This window comes from Drosophila melanogaster, chromosome 2L (genome assembly GCF_000001215.4).
Source record: "Drosophila melanogaster chromosome 2L".
Taxonomy (NCBI): Eukaryota; Metazoa; Arthropoda; class Insecta; order Diptera; family Drosophilidae; genus Drosophila; species Drosophila melanogaster.
Window position 1 is genome coordinate 18,076,832 of NT_033779.5, and position 18,782 is coordinate 18,095,613.

At 41.4% G+C, this 18,782-nt stretch overlaps 4 protein-coding genes across 7 annotated transcripts; 3 read left to right on the forward strand and 1 right to left on the reverse strand.

Annotated features, from left to right (window-relative positions):
* Window positions 1-1,437: 1,437 nt before the first annotated feature.
* Window positions 1,438-4,476, forward strand: Arr1 (Arrestin 1). 3 transcript variants are annotated; one of them, NM_001259144.2, is made up of 4 exons: window positions 1,438-1,665; window positions 2,085-2,892; window positions 3,126-3,255; window positions 3,316-4,476. In NM_001259144.2, exons 1-4 carry the CDS (start codon window positions 1,557-1,559, stop codon window positions 3,361-3,363), a joined length of 1,095 nt encoding a protein of 364 aa, NP_001246073.1. In that variant the 5' UTR covers window positions 1,438-1,556; the 3' UTR covers window positions 3,364-4,476. The 3 variants fall into 3 exon arrangements, with proteins under 3 accessions (NP_001246073.1, NP_476681.1, NP_001286025.1); NM_057333.4 differs by having other exon boundaries at window positions 3,316-3,584; NM_001299096.1 differs by lacking the exon at window positions 1,438-1,665 and adding an exon at window positions 1,818-1,966 and having other exon boundaries at window positions 3,316-3,584.
* A 320-nt stretch (window positions 4,477-4,796) lies between these two features.
* ninaD (neither inactivation nor afterpotential D) lies at window positions 4,797-6,777 on the forward strand. Of its 2 annotated transcripts, NM_165237.2 has the most exons (5): window positions 4,797-4,962; window positions 5,022-5,324; window positions 5,393-6,204; window positions 6,268-6,358; window positions 6,423-6,777. In NM_165237.2, the coding sequence occupies exons 1-5, from the start codon at window positions 4,834-4,836 to the stop codon at window positions 6,627-6,629; spliced, it is 1,542 nt and encodes a 513-aa protein (NP_724087.1). In that variant the 5' UTR covers window positions 4,797-4,833; the 3' UTR covers window positions 6,630-6,777. The 2 variants fall into 2 exon arrangements, with proteins under 2 accessions (NP_724087.1, NP_001188836.1); NM_001201907.2 differs by lacking the exons at window positions 6,268-6,358; window positions 6,423-6,777 and having other exon boundaries at window positions 5,393-6,265.
* Window positions 6,778-7,424: 647 nt separating this feature from the next.
* On the forward strand, window positions 7,425-9,883 carry CG31741 (uncharacterized protein). Its single transcript, NM_165238.3, has 4 exons — window positions 7,425-7,865; window positions 7,995-8,791; window positions 9,012-9,105; window positions 9,170-9,883. Exons 1-4 carry the CDS (start codon window positions 7,437-7,439, stop codon window positions 9,323-9,325), a joined length of 1,476 nt encoding a protein of 491 aa, NP_724088.2. The 5' UTR covers window positions 7,425-7,436; the 3' UTR covers window positions 9,326-9,883.
* A 4,022-nt stretch (window positions 9,884-13,905) lies between these two features.
* CG15153 (uncharacterized protein) lies at window positions 13,906-15,425 on the reverse strand. The gene is made up of 2 exons (NM_136019.2): window positions 14,638-15,425; window positions 13,906-14,434 (listed from the first exon to the last, which is right to left on the reverse strand). Exons 1-2 carry the CDS (start codon window positions 15,405-15,407, stop codon window positions 14,110-14,112), a joined length of 1,095 nt encoding a protein of 364 aa, NP_609863.1. The 5' UTR covers window positions 15,408-15,425; the 3' UTR covers window positions 13,906-14,109.
* Between the last annotated feature and the right edge of the window lie 3,357 nt (window positions 15,426-18,782).

Genomic DNA, 18,782 nt, shown 5'->3' on the forward strand with positions numbered 1-18,782 from the left:
GGGTTTTCAAAGTATCCGTGTGATAAAAACAAAGCTTAAATAGTTTTTGCTTTAAACGCGTTGCACTTTAAAGAAGTCCTTAGAAGGTCAGCCATGCACTCAATAATATAGCTTTGCATTGTATTTCTAGAAAAAATGTCCTCTTTTAAGACAAGTGCTCATATTTCTGATATGAGTTTAGACCTATAGACGGATTGAATGTAAAAACTCTGAACGCTTTTCTAACAGAATCTTAAGAACACCTCATTTAGTAACATATTGCCATTTTTCAGGACAACACCGTGGCCATGCCTCCCGGAAAGTTCACTTGTAATGTATTTAAATGAGAGACATGCCCATAACCAGCGCCGTTTTCCTACTGGCCCACACGTCGTGAGTGCAAAAGTTTTGCTATTATTAAGGGCCTCATTGTCGGTTTTGTTGGACCCTTGGCGACTGTCCGCCGACACTTTCCCGCACTTTCCCGCCACATTTTCACACACGAAAAGGGGGGATGTAGTTGGTGGAAAACTCCGCCCCACTTGCTCGACTGTCCGGTCCCCAACCACACAATAAAGAACAATATATTTCACACAACTTTGTTCATATTTTTAATGTCAGGAGTATAATTATTACGTTCATTGACTTTGTTAAGTAGCCTACTTTATGCTAATGTGATTTCATAGCACAAAATGGAAATGGCAAATGGTGAGAGGGCCAGCAGCTTTGCATAGAATATTTTTACATAATTGAATGTGCAGGTCCTTCAACTGACAGTTACTGGTAAAGCTTAAGTTCTTATGTGTCATTATATATATACACATAACGTCTAGATTCGTTGGGAAAAATTGATTTAAATGTTTAATATAATTCAAAGAAGAATATTATTACATCTAGCTTGAAATGGGATCCTTCACCAATTATTTTGAAAATTCCGAAGCAAATACTTGGAATACTTGGAATTTATTAAGTACCTCGTTGTTATAACTAGTAGTTGTCTCCAGTTAACATAAAGCTATTATAAATGTCATAATAAACAACCGCTTATCAGTACTTAGCCGACGAGTGCTTAGGGCTCAATTAAATTAACAACAATTACGTAAATGGAAAAGAACAAAACCCACCACGTAATGTTTGGGTTTAAATACGTCATCCTAGGCGGAAAACAACAAACCAAAATACGCATACTAAATCGATTTCTCGAGCTATTTCTGTACATTCACCTGTCCTGCATTGCTAATACGCCGTGTTGCTCGCGCGTTATTTAATGTTTGAGCCATCGATGTCGATGTCGTGCTGCAATGTCAATATCAAAGACACTGCGCACAGCAAGGTTGCCGAAGCCGTAGTAGTTTACCGCCGTGCAATTGCTGAATTTCTGCTGTGCGGCTAATTGAATTTAGAGGGGCGACAGGTGCCACAATGCCAGGTATAAATGCCGGATTGCCAAAGAGCGCTAATTAATAGCCTAGTGGACCACGCAACGCGGCGTATACCATCGAGAACGAGCGCGAAACGTTAAAGGCACATCCAAAGTTTAAACTATTTCCGCAGAGATTTTGATAAACAGCTCCAAAATGGTGGTCAATTTCAAGGTGTTCAAGAAGTGTTCCCCGAACAACATGATCACGCTCTACATGAACAGGCGTGATTTTGTAGATTCCGTGACTCAGGTGGAACCCATTGGTAGGTGTCACAGACCGAAACCCTTGAGCAATGGGATTTACGAATGAGGAAATCCATCAAAAAATAAATTCGTGTAGGAATTGGTACCCATATTCGATTGAAGTATCTTATAGTTTGAAAATAACTTCAGTGTAACTTTTGTTTCAACTTAACACATTGGAATTTTTAATACCTTCCTTGAAAAGTGATATCAAATCAAAATTATATTATAAAAACTCCATTTCGAATCTGCATATGCCGACCAGCAAATATAAACTCAGGGAGTTATTCAAAATTGCATCTGAATTCAATAGCCCAGGGAGTTAAGTTAAATTGGCTGCGCTAGCAGCTAACCAAGTTCATCGATTACGCGAGCAAGCAAACCAAGAGGCTGGGCGCTTGTAAATAATATTCTCCAATTAATAAGCGTCCTCTTGCAGATGGAATCATTGTGCTGGACGATGAGTACGTGCGCCAGAACCGCAAGATCTTCGTGCAGTTGGTCTGCAATTTCCGATATGGGCGCGAGGACGACGAGATGATCGGTCTGCGGTTCCAGAAGGAACTGACCCTGGTCTCGCAGCAGGTGTGCCCACCCCAGAAGCAGGACATCCAGTTGACCAAGATGCAGGAGCGTCTGCTGAAGAAGCTTGGCTCCAATGCCTATCCCTTCGTGATGCAGATGCCACCAAGCTCGCCGGCCTCGGTGGTTCTCCAGCAGAAGGCCAGTGACGAGAGCCAGCCCTGCGGAGTCCAGTACTTCGTAAAGATCTTTACCGGAGACAGCGACTGCGATCGATCGCATCGCAGGAGCACCATTAACCTGGGCATCCGCAAGGTGCAGTACGCACCGACCAAGCAGGGCATCCAGCCCTGCACCGTCGTTCGCAAGGACTTCCTTCTGTCGCCCGGAGAGCTCGAACTGGAGGTCACCCTCGACAAGCAGCTGTACCATCACGGCGAGAAGATCTCGGTGAACATCTGCGTGCGCAACAACTCCAACAAGGTGGTGAAGAAGATCAAGGCCATGGTGCAGCAGGGCGTCGATGTGGTCCTGTTCCAGAACGGTCAGTTCCGCAACACGATCGCCTTCATGGAGACGAGCGAGGGATGTCCCCTGAACCCGGGATCCAGCCTGCAGAAGGTCATGTATCTGGTGCCCACCCTGGTGGCCAATTGCGACCGCGCAGGCATCGCCGTTGAGGGTGATATCAAGCGCAAAGACACAGCTCTGGCCTCGACCACACTGTGAGTAAAATTTATTCACATCATAGCTTAGCAGATGAAACATTAATATTATACTCTATTAAGTATCAACTTAAAATCATACCATAAAATCAATCAAATTTTAAAGTTAGGAACCTTTTTAAAAATCGTATTTTCCCGGTGACTAACAGTTCTTTAGCTAAATGTGTTTACAAAATGGCATAAAACGCATACTAATACTAAGTGAAAAATGCATATTTAAAATTCTATTTCAGTATTGCCAGTCAGGATGCGAGGGATGCCTTTGGCATAATTGTTTCATATGCTGTGAAGGTCAAGCTTTTCTTGGGAGCCCTGGGCGGCGAGCTCTGCGCTGAGCTACCATTTATTCTGATGCACCCGAAGGTAATAAAAGGTGTGCCCAAATATTTGAATAGTTATTGAAAGGCAATCAATTATTTACAGCCAAGTCGCAAGGCCCAACTGGAAGCCGAGGGCTCCATTGAGGCCTAAACTGAAAGGGCTACCTCAACCAACGAAAAAAATGGCGTATTTCTACAAGTCAAACCGATTTTTGTAGATCCTAAAAAATGCTGATGTTGCTGAAATGTTCTGAACTGCAGTCGTCGTACTTTTCCTATATAGCAAATCCAATATCCATATATTGTATGTGTGTATGTGTATTATATTTATAACTCAACTAACAATTAAATATGAACAGAGTTTATGTATGTATTTTGGAGTATTCTATTGAATTTAGCACGGTGTATTTGAAAAGGCTCCAGCATTGAAAGTTTGTATGGAATGCGCACTAAATATTTAATAATGTGCTTACGAAGGCATTTCGTAGTATTTGATATCTTGCAATGTCTGCTGATTATGTACATTGAAGTGCAATGGGGAAATCAACAGAAGCCAGTGCAATCTATTCAATTACTAATAGTGGGTCTTGCATTTGTGGCTTAGTAATTCCAATTATTGCTACTCTGAAAAGCCGAGGAGCAGCCTAATTAATACTTGGCCACTATGCTGGAGGAAGTTTACTGAACTGAATTCGAGTAAGGAAAATGGACAATAATTGATATAATATGGTGAGCTTCTTGCTGGACTTTGAAATCGTAAAATTTAAGCGAACACACTTCAAACGCATCCATTTAATTTGTGAATGTTTGCAGTCCCACTTTTAATAAGCACCCAATATTAACGATAACGCCACTCTAATCAAAATTTTCCAATAGTCAGGGTTGAAATACTGATCAATCACGCTGCCAACATTTCGGCAGACCAGGTGGGTAATGAGTTTAAAATGGTTTTGCGTAATGGGATTAATCGAATTTCATTAAGGAAGATTAGATTGCCGTCTTTGGAAGTGATCTTTTATAGTGGCTGACCATAAAAATTGCATTGCAAATACTAATTTAAGCATACATGCTATATAACCGATAAGATGGGCGAGCGTCAAGGCAAAAATAGTTGACCGTATTAATAGTTTAATCAACTAGCTTCAAGTTAATTTATAATGCGAATTAGGAAGCACTCTGGCATGCTATTAAAAACTTAAGAACTGATAAACGAAACTTAATTCCTAAAATAAAAATGTACCTAATTACTTTTATATACTATTATAAATAAAATTGTACCATGTATCGTTAAATTTGATTTAGTTACCAAGTGGTATTTGGTACGTGGCAGCATGAAATAGCTACTACTGCTAGTCTGGCTGATTAGCCAGCACTCTCAATAAACTAAGTGCAGCGTTTTGCATTTATCAGGATTTTTGGTACTCTAAACACACACTTAGATCCCAATCACCCCACAGAATAAGTTGAGCAAACCAAACCGAGCTGATTACCACAGTAGACATGATGATTAGCCGCTGCTTTATTTACTAGTGGATAATCTACTAAGCGACGCATGAATAAAAACTCGAGCGATATTTTTCCACTTTGCAGTCGCTCGAAAGCCTTTGTTTCGTCTCTCAATATGTGCTGCAGCTGCTGTGGGGTGACCCAACAAAAGGCCTGGGTCTTCGGCCTGGGAACCTTTTTCGCGGTCTCCGGACTCCTGGCCATAATATGCTGGCCTGGCTTTATAGACTCAGGGATTATGAAGGTGAGAGGCGGTGTATAAAAATAAAATTAAGGAGGAGTACTAATCGATTTATTAAAAAGGCCTTGCCGTTGACACCCACTTCAAAGACTTTTGAAAAATGGGAGGAGCTGCCCATTCCGGTGTATGTCTACATGTATCTTTGGAACTGGACAAATGCCGCAGATGTGCAGGCTAATGGAGTAAAACCTATTTTCGCGCAACTTGGACCCTATGTTTATCGAGAGGAGAGGAAGAAGATGGATCTTGAGTGGCACGACAATGGCACAGTTACCTTTAACCCCAGAAGAACTTGGTTCTGGGAAGAGGAGCTCTCTGGCGGCAAGCAAACGGATTTAATTACCGCCCCACATTTACCTTCATTGGTAGGAAATAAGCAGTTATTAAAAAACAATTTGGTCTAAAAGAAGTTTTCCTTTTTCACTTTTTGCAGGCTGCTTCAAACCAAATGCGGAATAGCAACGTCTTCCTGAAATTCATGTTCAACGAGGCCCTAAATGCGAATGGTGGACATCTCTTTGTGACCCACACGGCAGCTGAATGGCTGTTCGAAAGTTTCTACGACGAATTTTTGCATTACGCCATGACCCTGAATAATCCATTGGTCCCAAAAATCGAGTCGGATCACTTTGCCTGGTTCCTCAACCGTAACGGATCGAAGGACTTCGAGGGTCCCTTCACTGTACACACCGGAGTGGGTGACATCAAGGAGATGGGTGAAATTAAGTATTGGAAGGGCCAGAATCACACGGGATGGTACGATGGAGAATGTGGACGTCTCAATGGCAGCACCACGGATCTTTTTGTGCCCGATGAGCCCAAGGAGAAGGCTTTGACCATCTTCATTCCGGATACTTGTCGGATCATAAATCTTGAGTTCACCGGACAGAGCGAAACAATTCAGGGCATCACGGGTTGGAAGTACGAGATAACGCCGAATACCTTCGACAATGGACAGATCAATGGTAACGCGAAGTGCTGGTGTCCTTTGGAGCGCCAGCCAGATAATTGTCCTGCAACCGGAGCCACTGACCTAGGACCGTGTGCCGATGGAGTTCCCATGTACCTTTCTGCGGATCATTTTATGTACGCGGACGAAAGTTATGGCAGCACGATAAGCGGCTACAATCCGAATTACGATCAAAATAACTTTTATATCATCATGGAGCGCAAGATGGGAGTGCCGTTGAAGGTCAATGCCAATGTGATGATTACCTTGTACATAGAGCCAGACAGCGTTATAGAGTAATTATTTACAATAATTGTTGCCTACCATATATATGACTTGATAAACACATTTTTTCCTAGCATACTGAAGGGCCTGCCCAGCTTCTATGCACCACTTTTTACCACTGCTAGTCGAGCGGAAATCGACGAAGCCCTCGCCTCAGAACTTAGGGTATGTTTTAGAGCTTGTTGAACTACGTTGATTTCTATTTTAAATAATGCATTTTGTCTTTTAGTTGGCACTGAATCTACCGGCTATAGGGAGATATACTGGAGTGGGATTCCTGTGCCTGGGCTGCATTCTTATAGCAGTTGGCATCTTACTTACCATTAAGAGGAAGTGGTATGGCCAGGCCGAGTTGGACAAACTGGCTCTCAAGGATAACGAGGAAACTCCATATGAACCGGAAGTTCCGGCCAACGTGGTCGAACGAAACTTTTAATTTAGTATTAACATTTTTTTTAATGAGCAGCACACGGATGTGATTCAAAAAACATATATGTGATAAATAACTCTAAACATTTTTTATTCTAGCTTTAAAATATAAAACTTCTAAACAACTGAAAAAATTAATAAAATTTAAAAAACTCATATAACTATTGTCTTCATTTTACAATAATTAAATTAGTTAAAGCTTATATTTATCTATGTGGTTTTTTAAATGATTGAGTGAATGAATTTATAGAAGCTTGTACACAAATTTAAATAGGCTCTTTAAATAAAGGTTTTATTTTAGAACATTTTTTAATTGTTTTTAAAATTAAAATTCAAACATCATCTGTGTGTCTTTTTTAGTTTATAATTAATTCATATACACAAAAGAAAAAGAAAATTAAATAAAATCATTAAAATTAAGATTTAAAAAACTCAACAAATTTGTATAATAGTTATGTGATTCCTATACCTATTTAAACGATTTCGTATCTCAGTTGTATTTTCTTTTTTACAGTGCATCTAATGATTTATCTAATGAGTGAAACGAAATATAATCACAAAACTTCGTATAACATTTAACTCAGGCCGTAAAACAAGCCACTTGAAAAAGCTTTCGGAGATTAGCCTATCAGAAGCGTTCCAAGTGGAGAATTCAAAACAAATATAAAAATAAAAAAATCACCTGTTAATTTGCTCTTGAAATCTAATCTTGCATTCCCATTATTGAACATCAATGTATCCCAAAAGTGGGCTCGCTTATAAATATCCCCGTTTAAATTGCTTGACGTACCAGTATCGAAATCGATCGGAGGCGATGCGTTGTGGTTGCTGCAGTGTGCGCCAGCAAAAGATCTGGGTCTTCTCCATGGGAGGCCTGATCCTGGCAATTGGGATTTTTCTGGCCTCAGCCTGGCCAGCCGTATCTCGGCAATGGATTCGAAGTCTTTTGCCCCTGGCTCCCAACTCTTTTATCTACAATCGCTGGGTGACTACGCCCACGCCGGTATATAGCACAGTTTTCCTCTTCAACTGGACTAATCCGGGGGATTTGAACACCGAGGGCGTTAAGCCGCACTTTGAGCAGCTGGGGCCTTACACTTTCAGTGACTTTAAGGTCAAGGAAGATTTGGAATGGAATCAGCCCCAGGTGACCTACTTCGGCAAACGTACCTGGCATTTTCTACCGGAAAAGTCAAATGGATCGCTTGATGATGTAGTTATAGCCCCACACTTTCCTACTTTGGTAAGTCTGATTAAAGGTTGAGTGCTATGCTATTTGACGGCAAAACTTACATTAAGAATACCGAATATCTCTGTCCGAATATCTGTCGCCACATCCAGTAATCCCCTCTAATCCCGCTATACGCTTTAGACAGCTGCTTTGTACTCGCGCCGATTGCGCCGCATCCTGCGCAAGGTCATGAACTTTACTCTCAATCGCGAAGGCGGCGCCACCCATATGACCCACACAGCTGGCCAGTGGCTCTTTGATGGCTATTATGACCATCTGCTTGACTTCGTGGAGCAGCTGCATTCGCCCCTGCTCCCGGTTTACGACAACACCTTTGGCTGGTTCTACGAGAGGAATAACTCAAAGACGGCCGAGGGAAACTTTACACTGCACACTGGCCGTGGGGATCTCAGCCAGTTGGGAGATCTGCTCCTGTGGAATGGAGAGAACACCACCGGCTTTTATCCCGGCGAATGCGGCAAGGTCAATGGCAGCACGGGGGAACTCTGGTCGCCGTACAGGACGTGGGATCAGCCCACCACCATATTCCTACCAGATGCAGCGCGGTACTTGAACTTGTTTCCAAAGGAAAATCTCACCATAGACGGCATTGATGTCTGGCGATACGAGTCCACCAATCTCACCATCGATAATGGCCAGCTGTCGCCGGACACTGAGTGCTTTTGCCTCAAGAATCGCGAGTGCCCGCGCAACGGAGTCCTGGATTACGGTCCTCCCGCCTTCAATGGCCCGTTCTACATGTCGCATCCGCACTTCTTCCTCACAGATCAAATGTACAGGGAAAACACCACTGGCCTGCAGCCCGAGGAATCCGAGCACGGCATGTATGTGATAATGGAGCCCACTCTCGGCATTCCATTGAGCTTGAGGGGGCAGCTTATGATTAGCACGAAAGTGGTGCGCGACGAGGCCATTGAGTGAGTTTTTTATTTGACGCTGCCCAGTCTCCAAAACCATTTGTTCAAGAAAAGTACGATTAACACAGACTAATTTACACAGGAACGTAAAATCGTCCTTCTTGTACCTGTGAAATTGTCACTATTAACATAGATAGTATCAGCTTAAAGACAAAGAAAATATTAATATCAATGTAGGGTCAAGATCTAAACCAAAAACTTGTTTTTTCTCCTTATCCAGCTTGTTCAAGAACGTGGCCTATGATCATTATGCACCCCTATTTACAATGAGATTGCATGCGGAATTAGACGAAGGGCTCACAAAACTATTGAAGGTAGGATGGAAAGCATGGAAAATATCTACATATGAATAACAAAATGTAATACCTTATTTAATAGCTTGCCCTAAATGCTGCGATTATTGGAATGTATACAGGAATTGGCTTAGTTCTTTTGGGAATGTCAATAGTCGTAACTGGAATATTCATCACAAAAAAACACAAATGGCACAGCGAACAAAGGCCCGACAAACATTTGCAATGCACTCAAAACTGATAAGACTGTTTAGGCTAACAAAGCCATAATCTCGCTAATCAATGGGAATATTTGGGCATTGTTTAAGGCCATAATCAGTCAGGGCTCTTTAAGGCCCGGCCATAAAAAATGCAAATTACGTGCTTGGCTGGATTATCCAATTTCCCTCAGGTGTTGCCCAGCTGCAGGCATCTAGAATTACACTAAATTATGGCCTTTCAAATATGCTAAAATTTATTAATATGTTAATAATTGTTTTTTGCTGCTCGTTCATGCTATGCTAAGAAGGCGGGAAGGGAGAAATCCTTGAGCACGTAAGCTGCATACTTTATGGCGTACGAACTCTTTCACCAGGCAGAGCCGGCAAATACCGAACTGGAAATTTGAAAAATGCCAAAAGAATATTATAAGCGACTAATTTATATGCACCAAGCACGCAAACTTACGTTTTGCACACACATTGTTCGTGGCCCACGAAAAGGGCGAAGGAACAAGTTAAACAATGTATGAAAATATGAAAATTATATGACTGCCAGTATGTGTCGGCCATAACTTTAGCAAAATCTCTGTCGGGCCAAGAAAACTGGGGTAATAAAGTAAGTACTTTAATAAGAATGTTTTATTTGTAATATAAAAACCAATATAAATAATTGCAAAGTGTTTATTTCTTAAATCTTATCATATAAATCAAATTACTTAAGATCATTCCAGTGAATTATCCTTACAATTTTTCAAATTATTTTGCTATTGGGCCCAAGTGAGAATTTCCTTTTTAACGAAACCCATGCTATTTTATTCATAGTAATAAAACATTCTTGAATTCTTGATCATTTTAATTTGAAAATGTGTTGACAAATTGACAGAGGTTAAATGAAAGGATTGCATAGCATTTTTACTAAAATTTAGAGCACATGTGGCTTATCATTTTTCTGCTCGGCTTCAACTTGTACCATTTTATTAGATTATCTGTTTTTAGTTTGATTTACATCTGAGCCTGTGAAATTTATTGTTTATTTACGCAAATGTGAAACTTCCTCCCAATAAAGCTACATTCTTCGTAAGACACATTTTCTTTTGACACTAAACGCTTTGCAGTAGCCATTTTGTGGTAGTAATTCGATTTAAATTCAGTAAAATTCTCTAGCCACTGTTATTTTAAAGATTAAACATGGACTTATTCCAGTTAGGTTGTTCTATGCTTGGTCAAGAAACCACAGCAATGTGCAATTGTGCGTGGAATTTTTAATGAAATATTTAAGCAACACCCAAAAGCGACAGAGGACCCAAAATAACACAAAAAGAGGCAGTCTGTCAGCTGTAGAGCTGAAAATTGTGAACAGAAACAAGAACATTTAATTTTGGAAATTGCTTGTCAAGGTGCGAAGACTAGCTGACATTTTAATACCTTTTTAATGTGTATGATACCCAGTTATAAATATTCTTTCGGAATTATATTCTTGAGGGACGTCATGTTCTAATTGTTAGCAGCAATAATCAAATAAATATTTTACTTTGAAGATAAATTAACACAAAATGCACTTTTATGTATAATATACAAACATTTTATAAAATAGTTGTGCAGCGACTTCGGTATCAAGAAATCAAAACACCTGACTCACCTGTGTTTACCATAACCTGCGGTTTTTTCTCTAGGCATAACAAGCAACAGATCGCGTCAGTGACCGACTTCATTATTTTGGCTAAATCCGAAAAACCAAAAAAAAAGAGCTTGAATGGCATGAAGGGCATGTGATGGGATGGGATGTTGCCATTGTGGCCTGCCGTCCGTTTATGTCGCGAAAACTTCGGTGTCCTAATCGGCTGCCTGACTTGCATACTAATTTGTTTGCTCCTCCCGTTCCACCCACTTTGGGTGCCCCTCTCGTCCGGCGACCTTCAGCTCGTTTGCCTTGCCTTTATGGTCTTTTGGGCTGCTGACAACCCGTAGATTATGTTGTTGGCTCTGGCTTTGGCTTTGGCTTTGGCTTGGGCTCGGGCCTGGTCCTTTGTATAAGGGACAAGTCCAAGTGTGTTTTTTGGTGTGAGCTGGCCAGTGTCATGTTGCCGTGGCTTACAGATTTTCCGGAGGTTCCATTGGACCCGACTTGTTTGTTTATTTCTGCCGACCGTCCATAAAACCCTGTTTAGCTGCTTAATTTTTTCCTTTGTCATTGTTGACAGTCTCTCTCTGCTCAAGGACGTGTTCTGTGCCGATTCATTTTTCGCACAATTTAATGTTACTTAATTGGCATTTAAGTTTGTTAAAATGTCTGCGTTTTGAGCCGCGATAAGGCAGACATTAAATTAATGTTTGAACCTACTTTAGTATTCTTTGAGTAAACAGTACAGAGCCCTATCAAACATTTACAGCTGATTGCTATAGAAATACCTGCATAAAATATTTCTACATTTTCATAGAGGTTGGCAAAGCTCAAAGTAGTTTATGAAAGCATTGTGAAAAATGTATGTTAAATTTAGCTGCCAGCCCACCAATAAATAAATCCGTTAGCAATTAATAATTTGTGACATTGTAACTACAATGTTGAAACCGCATCTGGAATTTTTATTTTTGGGAATGTTTGTTTCAATTTTCTATGCAATGTGCTATGAATACGGTTCTTGTTTTATGTTTTGTTAGCAGCGTAAATTGCATTGGGCCTTTGGCGTTGGGTCAGATGTTAGAAAGTTGACAGCATCAGAGGGGAAATCTGCAGTGAGAAAATGCTTAAATAAACATAGACCATTTCGGGCTAACGCCAAAACAACAGAGAAAAAATCGTCCAGTGTGTGTTGAGGGAAAAAATTTAAAAATTCAATCTAAAAAACATTCCGGAATTTTACTCCCCCACCGTGTTCCCAAAACTGACTATGGCTAGATTGGCAACCAAACAATTTATGTTTATAGTTTTCTGTTGGCCAACATTTCCGAACGTGAAATAAAAACCAGCTAGTATAGTTTTAAAATTAATATAAAGTTTGTAAACTGATAGTAGATGGGGGGTAATTGAAAAAAACAGTATGTAATCAAATATGCGGCTACTTAGCTAGAAGCCAATATAAAATGAAATATTGCAATTATCGCACTGCCTTCCGAAAATTCCGCAATTAAAACTGCGCCAGGCCAACAATCATGGCTTTTAGCAGCTGCAAAGTTGCATTACGCATACGCAGTGTATGCCGAGCTCCCAAATTGCCTGCATTTATGAAGTGACCATTAAGCCCGAGTGCCATATGAAAGGCGAGCTCCATTCCCCAGCTGGCTTTTCAGTTTGGGTTATGACCAGGCTTAAAGTTCTCTTTTTAGCTGGCAGAAAGCCAGAGGCGAAAGGTGGCCCAAAGGAAGATGGTCCAAGATGCTGGAGCATCTTTTGTCGACTGGTCGGGTAAAAACAATTTGCCCCAGGATAGAAACGTTAAGCGAGCAAAAGTGTTTTCCAGAGCAAAAGGAGACTACATAAATTCGAGAGGGAAAGTAGTCGAAGACGATGTCGATGTCGATGTCAGACCAAAAGAGCTGGCTCACATTGTTTGGCATCGTGTCGGAGCATATGACTATGCATATTTGAAAGGCAATTTCCCCAGTGTTCTGGTCATCGATGCAAATGCAATTTCATTCTGTTTACCAGACACTTAACAATGTCCCCTTTAATGCTGAATTTATCCCTTTTCATATCCGTTTGGCCTAAGGCCTATTTGCTCAACATTTTGCAGCAGCTTGCATATGTGTTCCATCAACTGAATCGCAAAAATTCGCACTTCCGCGTTCGTTTCCGCCGAATATGTGTAAATGTTTATCGATCAGCCCAGCCACCTGCTCTGCGCGCTTTCGACAATTTTCGCACTTAAACCGCAGAAATTTTGTTAAATTTTCATTAAAAATACATGGCTTGGCAATTGTGGCAGCTGTGTCGGCATCAAAATGTCACTGCGTTCCGGCTCCCATTCCCCCGAAAAGCTTTTGCATCCGCTCCTGCCGGCTCGTGTGAAAAGTTTGAGGGGGTGGCGAATGGCTGTCCCTGCACCGGAATATCCAAGCAAGTTACACCAGTTTGCAATTATAAATGCAAATATGCACGTGGCTGTCGAAGTTATTTTATTTAAAAATATCACGGGAGAACCCAAAATATTTCGAAGAATTTTGGGAAAGTAAACCTTATTTGTCAAATAGTTGTACTCGAAATGTTTTTGAGCTAGGTACTGCTCTATAAGTATTCCTATATATAATATATAAGTATTCCTAACTAATAAGATTATTTTTTAAGTCTCAATCTAAGCAGTGGCATTCCATTTAAATTCCATTTAAATTAAGACTGACCAAATCGTAAAGTATATGCAACATATCGGAAATTCATCAAATGGCACACCCATTAAATTTCTCAATTAAATATCTGCTCACTTTCATGCAATACGAGCCCTGCGCAAAGACAATATCCATTTCGCATTATTTTCTCCTACGCACCTCGAAAGAGCAGGACAATAAATTGCTTCAGCATATTATTGTTAAGCATACATCAAAATAATCAACTATGAAATTCTATCCGCATTCCGATGAACCTGTTTCCCGTACGCATTTTGCCATTATTGTCAACCACATGCCATATATGCCACTGGGCTTTCCATAATTTATTTGCATATATAGATACATGTGACTTAATGCCGGAGCCGGGCATTTAATTAAGGCAAATCCGTGGCCATGGAATGTCCTGGTTCACAGTGCCAGTATCACTGCTGCATTTAATAATGTCAATTCCAGTTGACTTGTGTGCGTTGATTTAGTTAAGACTGCCGGCTTTATTTATGCCAATTTACAGATCTGTGGACACCAGGGAATCCTGTGACCGCCGGACCGTGTAGGTCAGCTGGAAGCCCGTTTCAGATCCACTGGACTGCGAATCACTGGCGAATCGCAGGACAAAAGGCGGCCGGGCCACTAGCTCCTGGCCAGCCAATCCATTGCCACAGTAGTGAGTGGCCTGCAGCTCTGGCCTGCCGACCATGTATGCATCGGGAATGCTCACATAGTCAGATACGCGCAACGGAGTCAGCACTGTACTGCGGCAATCGGTGTCATAGGCAGGTCCTGGCTGCTCGGAGTTCGCCTTCGAGAGCTCAAAGTGCGTGATCTTGTAGCTGTTTTGGAGAAAGCCGAGAAATATTACATTATTATTATATTTTTATAGTTAATACGAAATTATTGTGTACTAACTAGTAAAACATTATTCATTTGTAATACACAAAAAAAAGAAGTATTCGGCAATGAATGACAATTATAAATGTTGACTAGAATACGGCGAGAAGCGTGTGAAATATATTCGGAGTGGTGACTCACTCACCTTATCTCGTTGTCTGCCGCTCCCTTGACACAAATCGAGTACTTCATGTTGGGCATATAGACGCCACCTGCAAAATTGAAGCTCACTATTCCGCCAGTGGTGGTCCTGTAGTACTGATCACAGCCCAGAGGTGCCAACATCTCCAGATCCGCACTTGAAGGCGATGTGAAAGTCTGGATAAGCTGGGCAGCGGGACCGGAACCCGAGCCGATTCCAGATTGTCCGCCAAAGATGGTCCGCGGCAGGAAGTTACCCAAAAAGGGCAAAATCGGTCGCACAGTGGGTGTTTGCACCTCGGGTTGCCTTGTACCTACACCCCTGGCGGAGTCCCTGGGACACTCTAGTTGGGTGAGAGTCAGCTGCCAGGTGGACTGCCTGCCGAGGGACGTGGCCAGTCGAAACAGAAGCTGCAGCTCCTGACCCCGGCGAATGGGTATATACAAGTGCTGACCACTGTTGCGACCGCACAGCCGGAAATGCTGTATCTGCAGAAAATCGACGCACTCCAGCACTCCGGAATTGGCATTCAACTGCGGCTGCGGCAGCTCCAAACGCTCGAAATCAACGCGCACCTGACACACCTGGCCGCTCCACGGCGCCACGCGGTACTGGCAAGTGTCCAACTCGGCCAGCCCACCTGTTCCCGGGCTGCTGAGAACGATGCGTTTCTGGCGGACAGGGCCGCTCCTCGCATTGCAGGCCACCTGGCAGTGGACAGGTGTAAAGACTGGTGCAAGCACGAGTGCAATCATCAGCAGGTGGAAATCCATTTCGGGTCCAATTCGTTGGGGGGTACGAACTTCGATTGGGAAATTTTCGCTGAACAGCGCTTTTATATCAGTTTCTGAGAGCAATTGTATCCATCGACAGATAACTGCCATTGACACTCGACGATAAGGCCCACAAGATGTTTGCTGGCGATAAAGTATTTGGACAGCGATGCGTCCCTGGAAATTCCATGTCGCGGTTATGAAATTTTTGGTAAACGAAAGCAGAGCCAACTTCGCTGATTCAGCGTCGAGTGCAAAAAGACTGAGTTGCTTCTAATTATTAGGTGTCCCCAAATATTTAAAATAAATTAAACTATTTAAATATAATATTTGAGTATATATAGAAATTATACTTATAAATTCGTATAAATATCGCTCTCCAAGGACTTTTCCCTCAACCCAATTTATTTGGCCCAAGTGGGATTTTCCTTCATTATCTCGGTAATAATTATCGAATAAATAATGCGCTGGGGAGACACGTCAGGCATGCAATCTTCCAGTTTGCACCCTCACCTTCCGGCAGATAACATTTGTTCTCTTCGGCTTTAAGCCTTCTCTTCAAATAGGAATTCATTGCCCAAACGTTTTATCAATAAATGCCACAAGGAAGTTTTACGCACATTTTATGATAAAGGTAGAGAGGCGTTTATGGCCCCCTACAACACTTATGAGGTCTCACACCAACACACACGCAACGAAAAGGACCTCAGCGCACGTAAAACAATAAAATTCGAGGCATTTATATGAGCATACCTTTGATTGTGTTCAAATGGTGGAGAGCATATGTGGTACAGCCCCCTGCTGCCAATTTACATAATACATAATTTGCGGCATAGGTTACCATTTTTTGTGCGCGCCCTATAATTAAAATTAAAAAGCTCGTGCAACATCTATTAAATTTTACGTTTAACGCATATAAAGTGACAAAAAATACCCGCCGAGCTGGCGTTAAAATTAAACAAATGGCCAAATAATACTAAAATTGCATGCACAGCGCGATTAACATATCAACAGCGACAAAAAAATATCATAAAACAGCGGGAAAATGGTTCGCAGCGAGTTTTCAGCTCTGCATTTCTAGGCCTGCGAGTGCGGCAAGAACATCAACAATGCACACCATGGCTCACACTCGCGATCAAGTTTTAAAAATTTATGGCGCAAGTACAAGCCCAGTTAAAAAACAAAGCCAGGCGGCAAGCAACCTTCAAAAGAAATAAATATAAAAATACAAAAAAGCTCGTGCAGCCGTCGCATAAAAATGAAAACTATGTACTAATAAGCAAAAACAAGGTGGAAAAAGTGAGCAAACTAACGTAGCTTGCAGAAAGGAAAATGGAAAATATAAAAAAAGGAAAATTATGAGGGTTATTCAAGAAACAGGGTATGCTCTTCAATTAATAATTAAACATTTTAAACTTACAAGCTGGCATGGCATGTTTGTAATTTTGCTATCAATTAACTAATATTTTTTCGACAAGCCACAGTTTTTATAATTCATAGTTGGCATTTGTAAGCTCAGTTCTACTTTCAATTTTCGAAAACTTAATTTTGATATTTCCATTATAAGCAACCAAATACTTTGAGCGGAAATCGTATTTTCTTACAACAAATCATTTAAAATAAAATAAAAAGTTTGTTCGAATCATTTTTGAAAAAGTTTTCTCGAAAATCTAGAACATTTTACCCACCCACCGCAAAACACTTAAATAAGTTTTATAACCATACCCGAGGACACCAGAAAAACTTCGCTCCAATCCTGCATACCCACTCAGCCATATATTCCCGGCAGACTTCATCAGCAATTTGTAATACCTACTTTCCAAGGGCATTTCACAAGCCAAAAAAAAAAAAGCGAAAAACCAAGGAAAAACACAAACTTTTGTTGTAACCGCAGCCACAGCAGCGCTCACGTATTTATGTCAATGTTTTGTTTTAGTTGTTGGCGGCAGTCCTGGCCACCTTCGACCCGCAGCCACGCCCCTGAACGCCCGTGCCCGCCCCCTGATTGCATGTCGTGCCCATTTGCGTTACCTTTGAGCCCCCGGCACAAAAACAAGATGTGACGCCTGTTCAGTTTCGGTTCGGGCTGAGGCTCTTGGCTCAGCTCCTGTTTTCCGTGCTCTGTTCTCGACTGAAGCCAGCTTTGTGTGATCAACAACTTGTTTTGTTTTGGCTCAAGATGTACGAGAAAATTGCAGAAGTGGGCTGGAGCTTGAACGAATACGACATTAAACTACAGGTGCTGAGCGTCAAAGGCATGGAAACACACACATTCGGAGAATGAAGTCACCGACAGGGGTCATCAAATGCAAGACAACAGTACGTTCAAAAATAGGGTATATGAAATATGACATATGACGTTCATGTTTAATACCATTTCTTCAAAAGTATTTCCTTCTCAGCGCATTTATTTCTTAAATGTACTTTTATTTTAAAGACGTTTTATATTTTTCCGCGTGCATTTGAATGCTTATGTTTCACGAAAGAGTCAGAGACTCTTTATAGTTTTATTGCTGTTGGCTTTTTCGTTTAATAGCGGTGCTATACGAATATTATGACAATGTCCTTGCAACTCCTAAGTGCATTTGCAGTTTTTGTGTCACCGCCTGATCGAGTCTATCACTAAAATATGCCGCATAAAAAGCCAATTAAGTGACATTCGATTGGCTTGCATAATGCACAGATGGCACGGCAACTCGTCATCCCTGGCAAAAGGGCGGGCCACGCCCAAATCATAAATATAAACAACGCCACGGCGACGACTTTGCCATCTAAAATGGAAATCTACCGGTAACAAGAACATGCATATTTCCCGGACCGTGTTGATTTTTCTTGCCAACCCGCTCCTTCGTGTTTGCTTATCAAGTGCAAATGCATGCAACTTGCAGCAGCAACAACAATTGCAACACAACAACAGCAACAACAGTATCAACATACCGCACAGATAGGCAGCGAAACAGCGACGTGTTGCTCCCTGCTGCCGTCAAGGAAAACGAGTTGTTTCCGGCACTCAAACACTTCTGATTGCAGTGCCAAAAAGAGGAGAAAGCCGAAAAAATATGCAAGAATATGCAGCACTTTTGTTGGCGGCGCTATAAATTTAAATGCAATCGCATTAAGAGCGCACCGAACAAACGAAAGGATACGTTCTGGGAAAGAATTTCGGGACTTTCGGTAATTTATGTTGCACACTTTATGGGGCGCGATGGCTTGTGAACTTGAACTTGCCCCGAACAAACATGTGTGCTTCAATGGAAATCAATGTATTTAAAACAGAGGAGTTACACAGTTACCTTTATTTTATTTCACAATATTTTGATCATTTGAAACCAGTTTGAATTCTCGCAATGGAAAATGCGAACTGAAGAACACACT

What these genes read in the sequence shown, in the direction of transcription:
- Arr1 (NM_001259144.2), top strand. Translation starts at nt 1,557, where the DNA reads ATGGTGGTCAATTTCAAGGTGTTCAAGAAGTGTTCCCCGAACAACATG. An exon ending in GCTCTGGCCTCGACCACACT is followed by an intron (nt 2,893 to 3,125) that starts GTGAGTAAAATT and finishes ATTCTATTTCAG; the next exon opens with TATTGCCAGTCAGGATGCGA. An exon ending in TTATTCTGATGCACCCGAAG is followed by an intron (nt 3,256 to 3,315) that starts GTAATAAAAGGT and finishes AATTATTTACAG; the next exon opens with CCAAGTCGCAAGGCCCAACT.
- ninaD (NM_165237.2), top strand. Translation starts at nt 4,834, where the DNA reads ATGTGCTGCAGCTGCTGTGGGGTGACCCAACAAAAGGCCTGGGTCTTC. An exon ending in CCCCACATTTACCTTCATTG is followed by an intron (nt 5,325 to 5,392) that starts GTAGGAAATAAG and finishes CACTTTTTGCAG; the next exon opens with GCTGCTTCAAACCAAATGCG. An exon ending in CCCTCGCCTCAGAACTTAGG is followed by an intron (nt 6,359 to 6,422) that starts GTATGTTTTAGA and finishes TTTGTCTTTTAG; the next exon opens with TTGGCACTGAATCTACCGGC.
- CG31741 (NM_165238.3), top strand. Translation starts at nt 7,437, where the DNA reads ATGCGTTGTGGTTGCTGCAGTGTGCGCCAGCAAAAGATCTGGGTCTTC. An exon ending in CCCCACACTTTCCTACTTTG is followed by an intron (nt 7,866 to 7,994) that starts GTAAGTCTGATT and finishes TATACGCTTTAG; the next exon opens with ACAGCTGCTTTGTACTCGCG. An exon ending in GGCTCACAAAACTATTGAAG is followed by an intron (nt 9,106 to 9,169) that starts GTAGGATGGAAA and finishes CTTATTTAATAG; the next exon opens with CTTGCCCTAAATGCTGCGAT.
- CG15153 (NM_136019.2), bottom strand. Translation starts at nt 15,407, where the DNA reads ATGGATTTCCACCTGCTGATGATTGCACTCGTGCTTGCACCAGTCTTT. An exon ending in GCGGCAGACAACGAGATAAG is followed by an intron (nt 14,435 to 14,637) that starts GTGAGTGAGTCA and finishes TCTCCAAAACAG; the next exon opens with CTACAAGATCACGCACTTTG.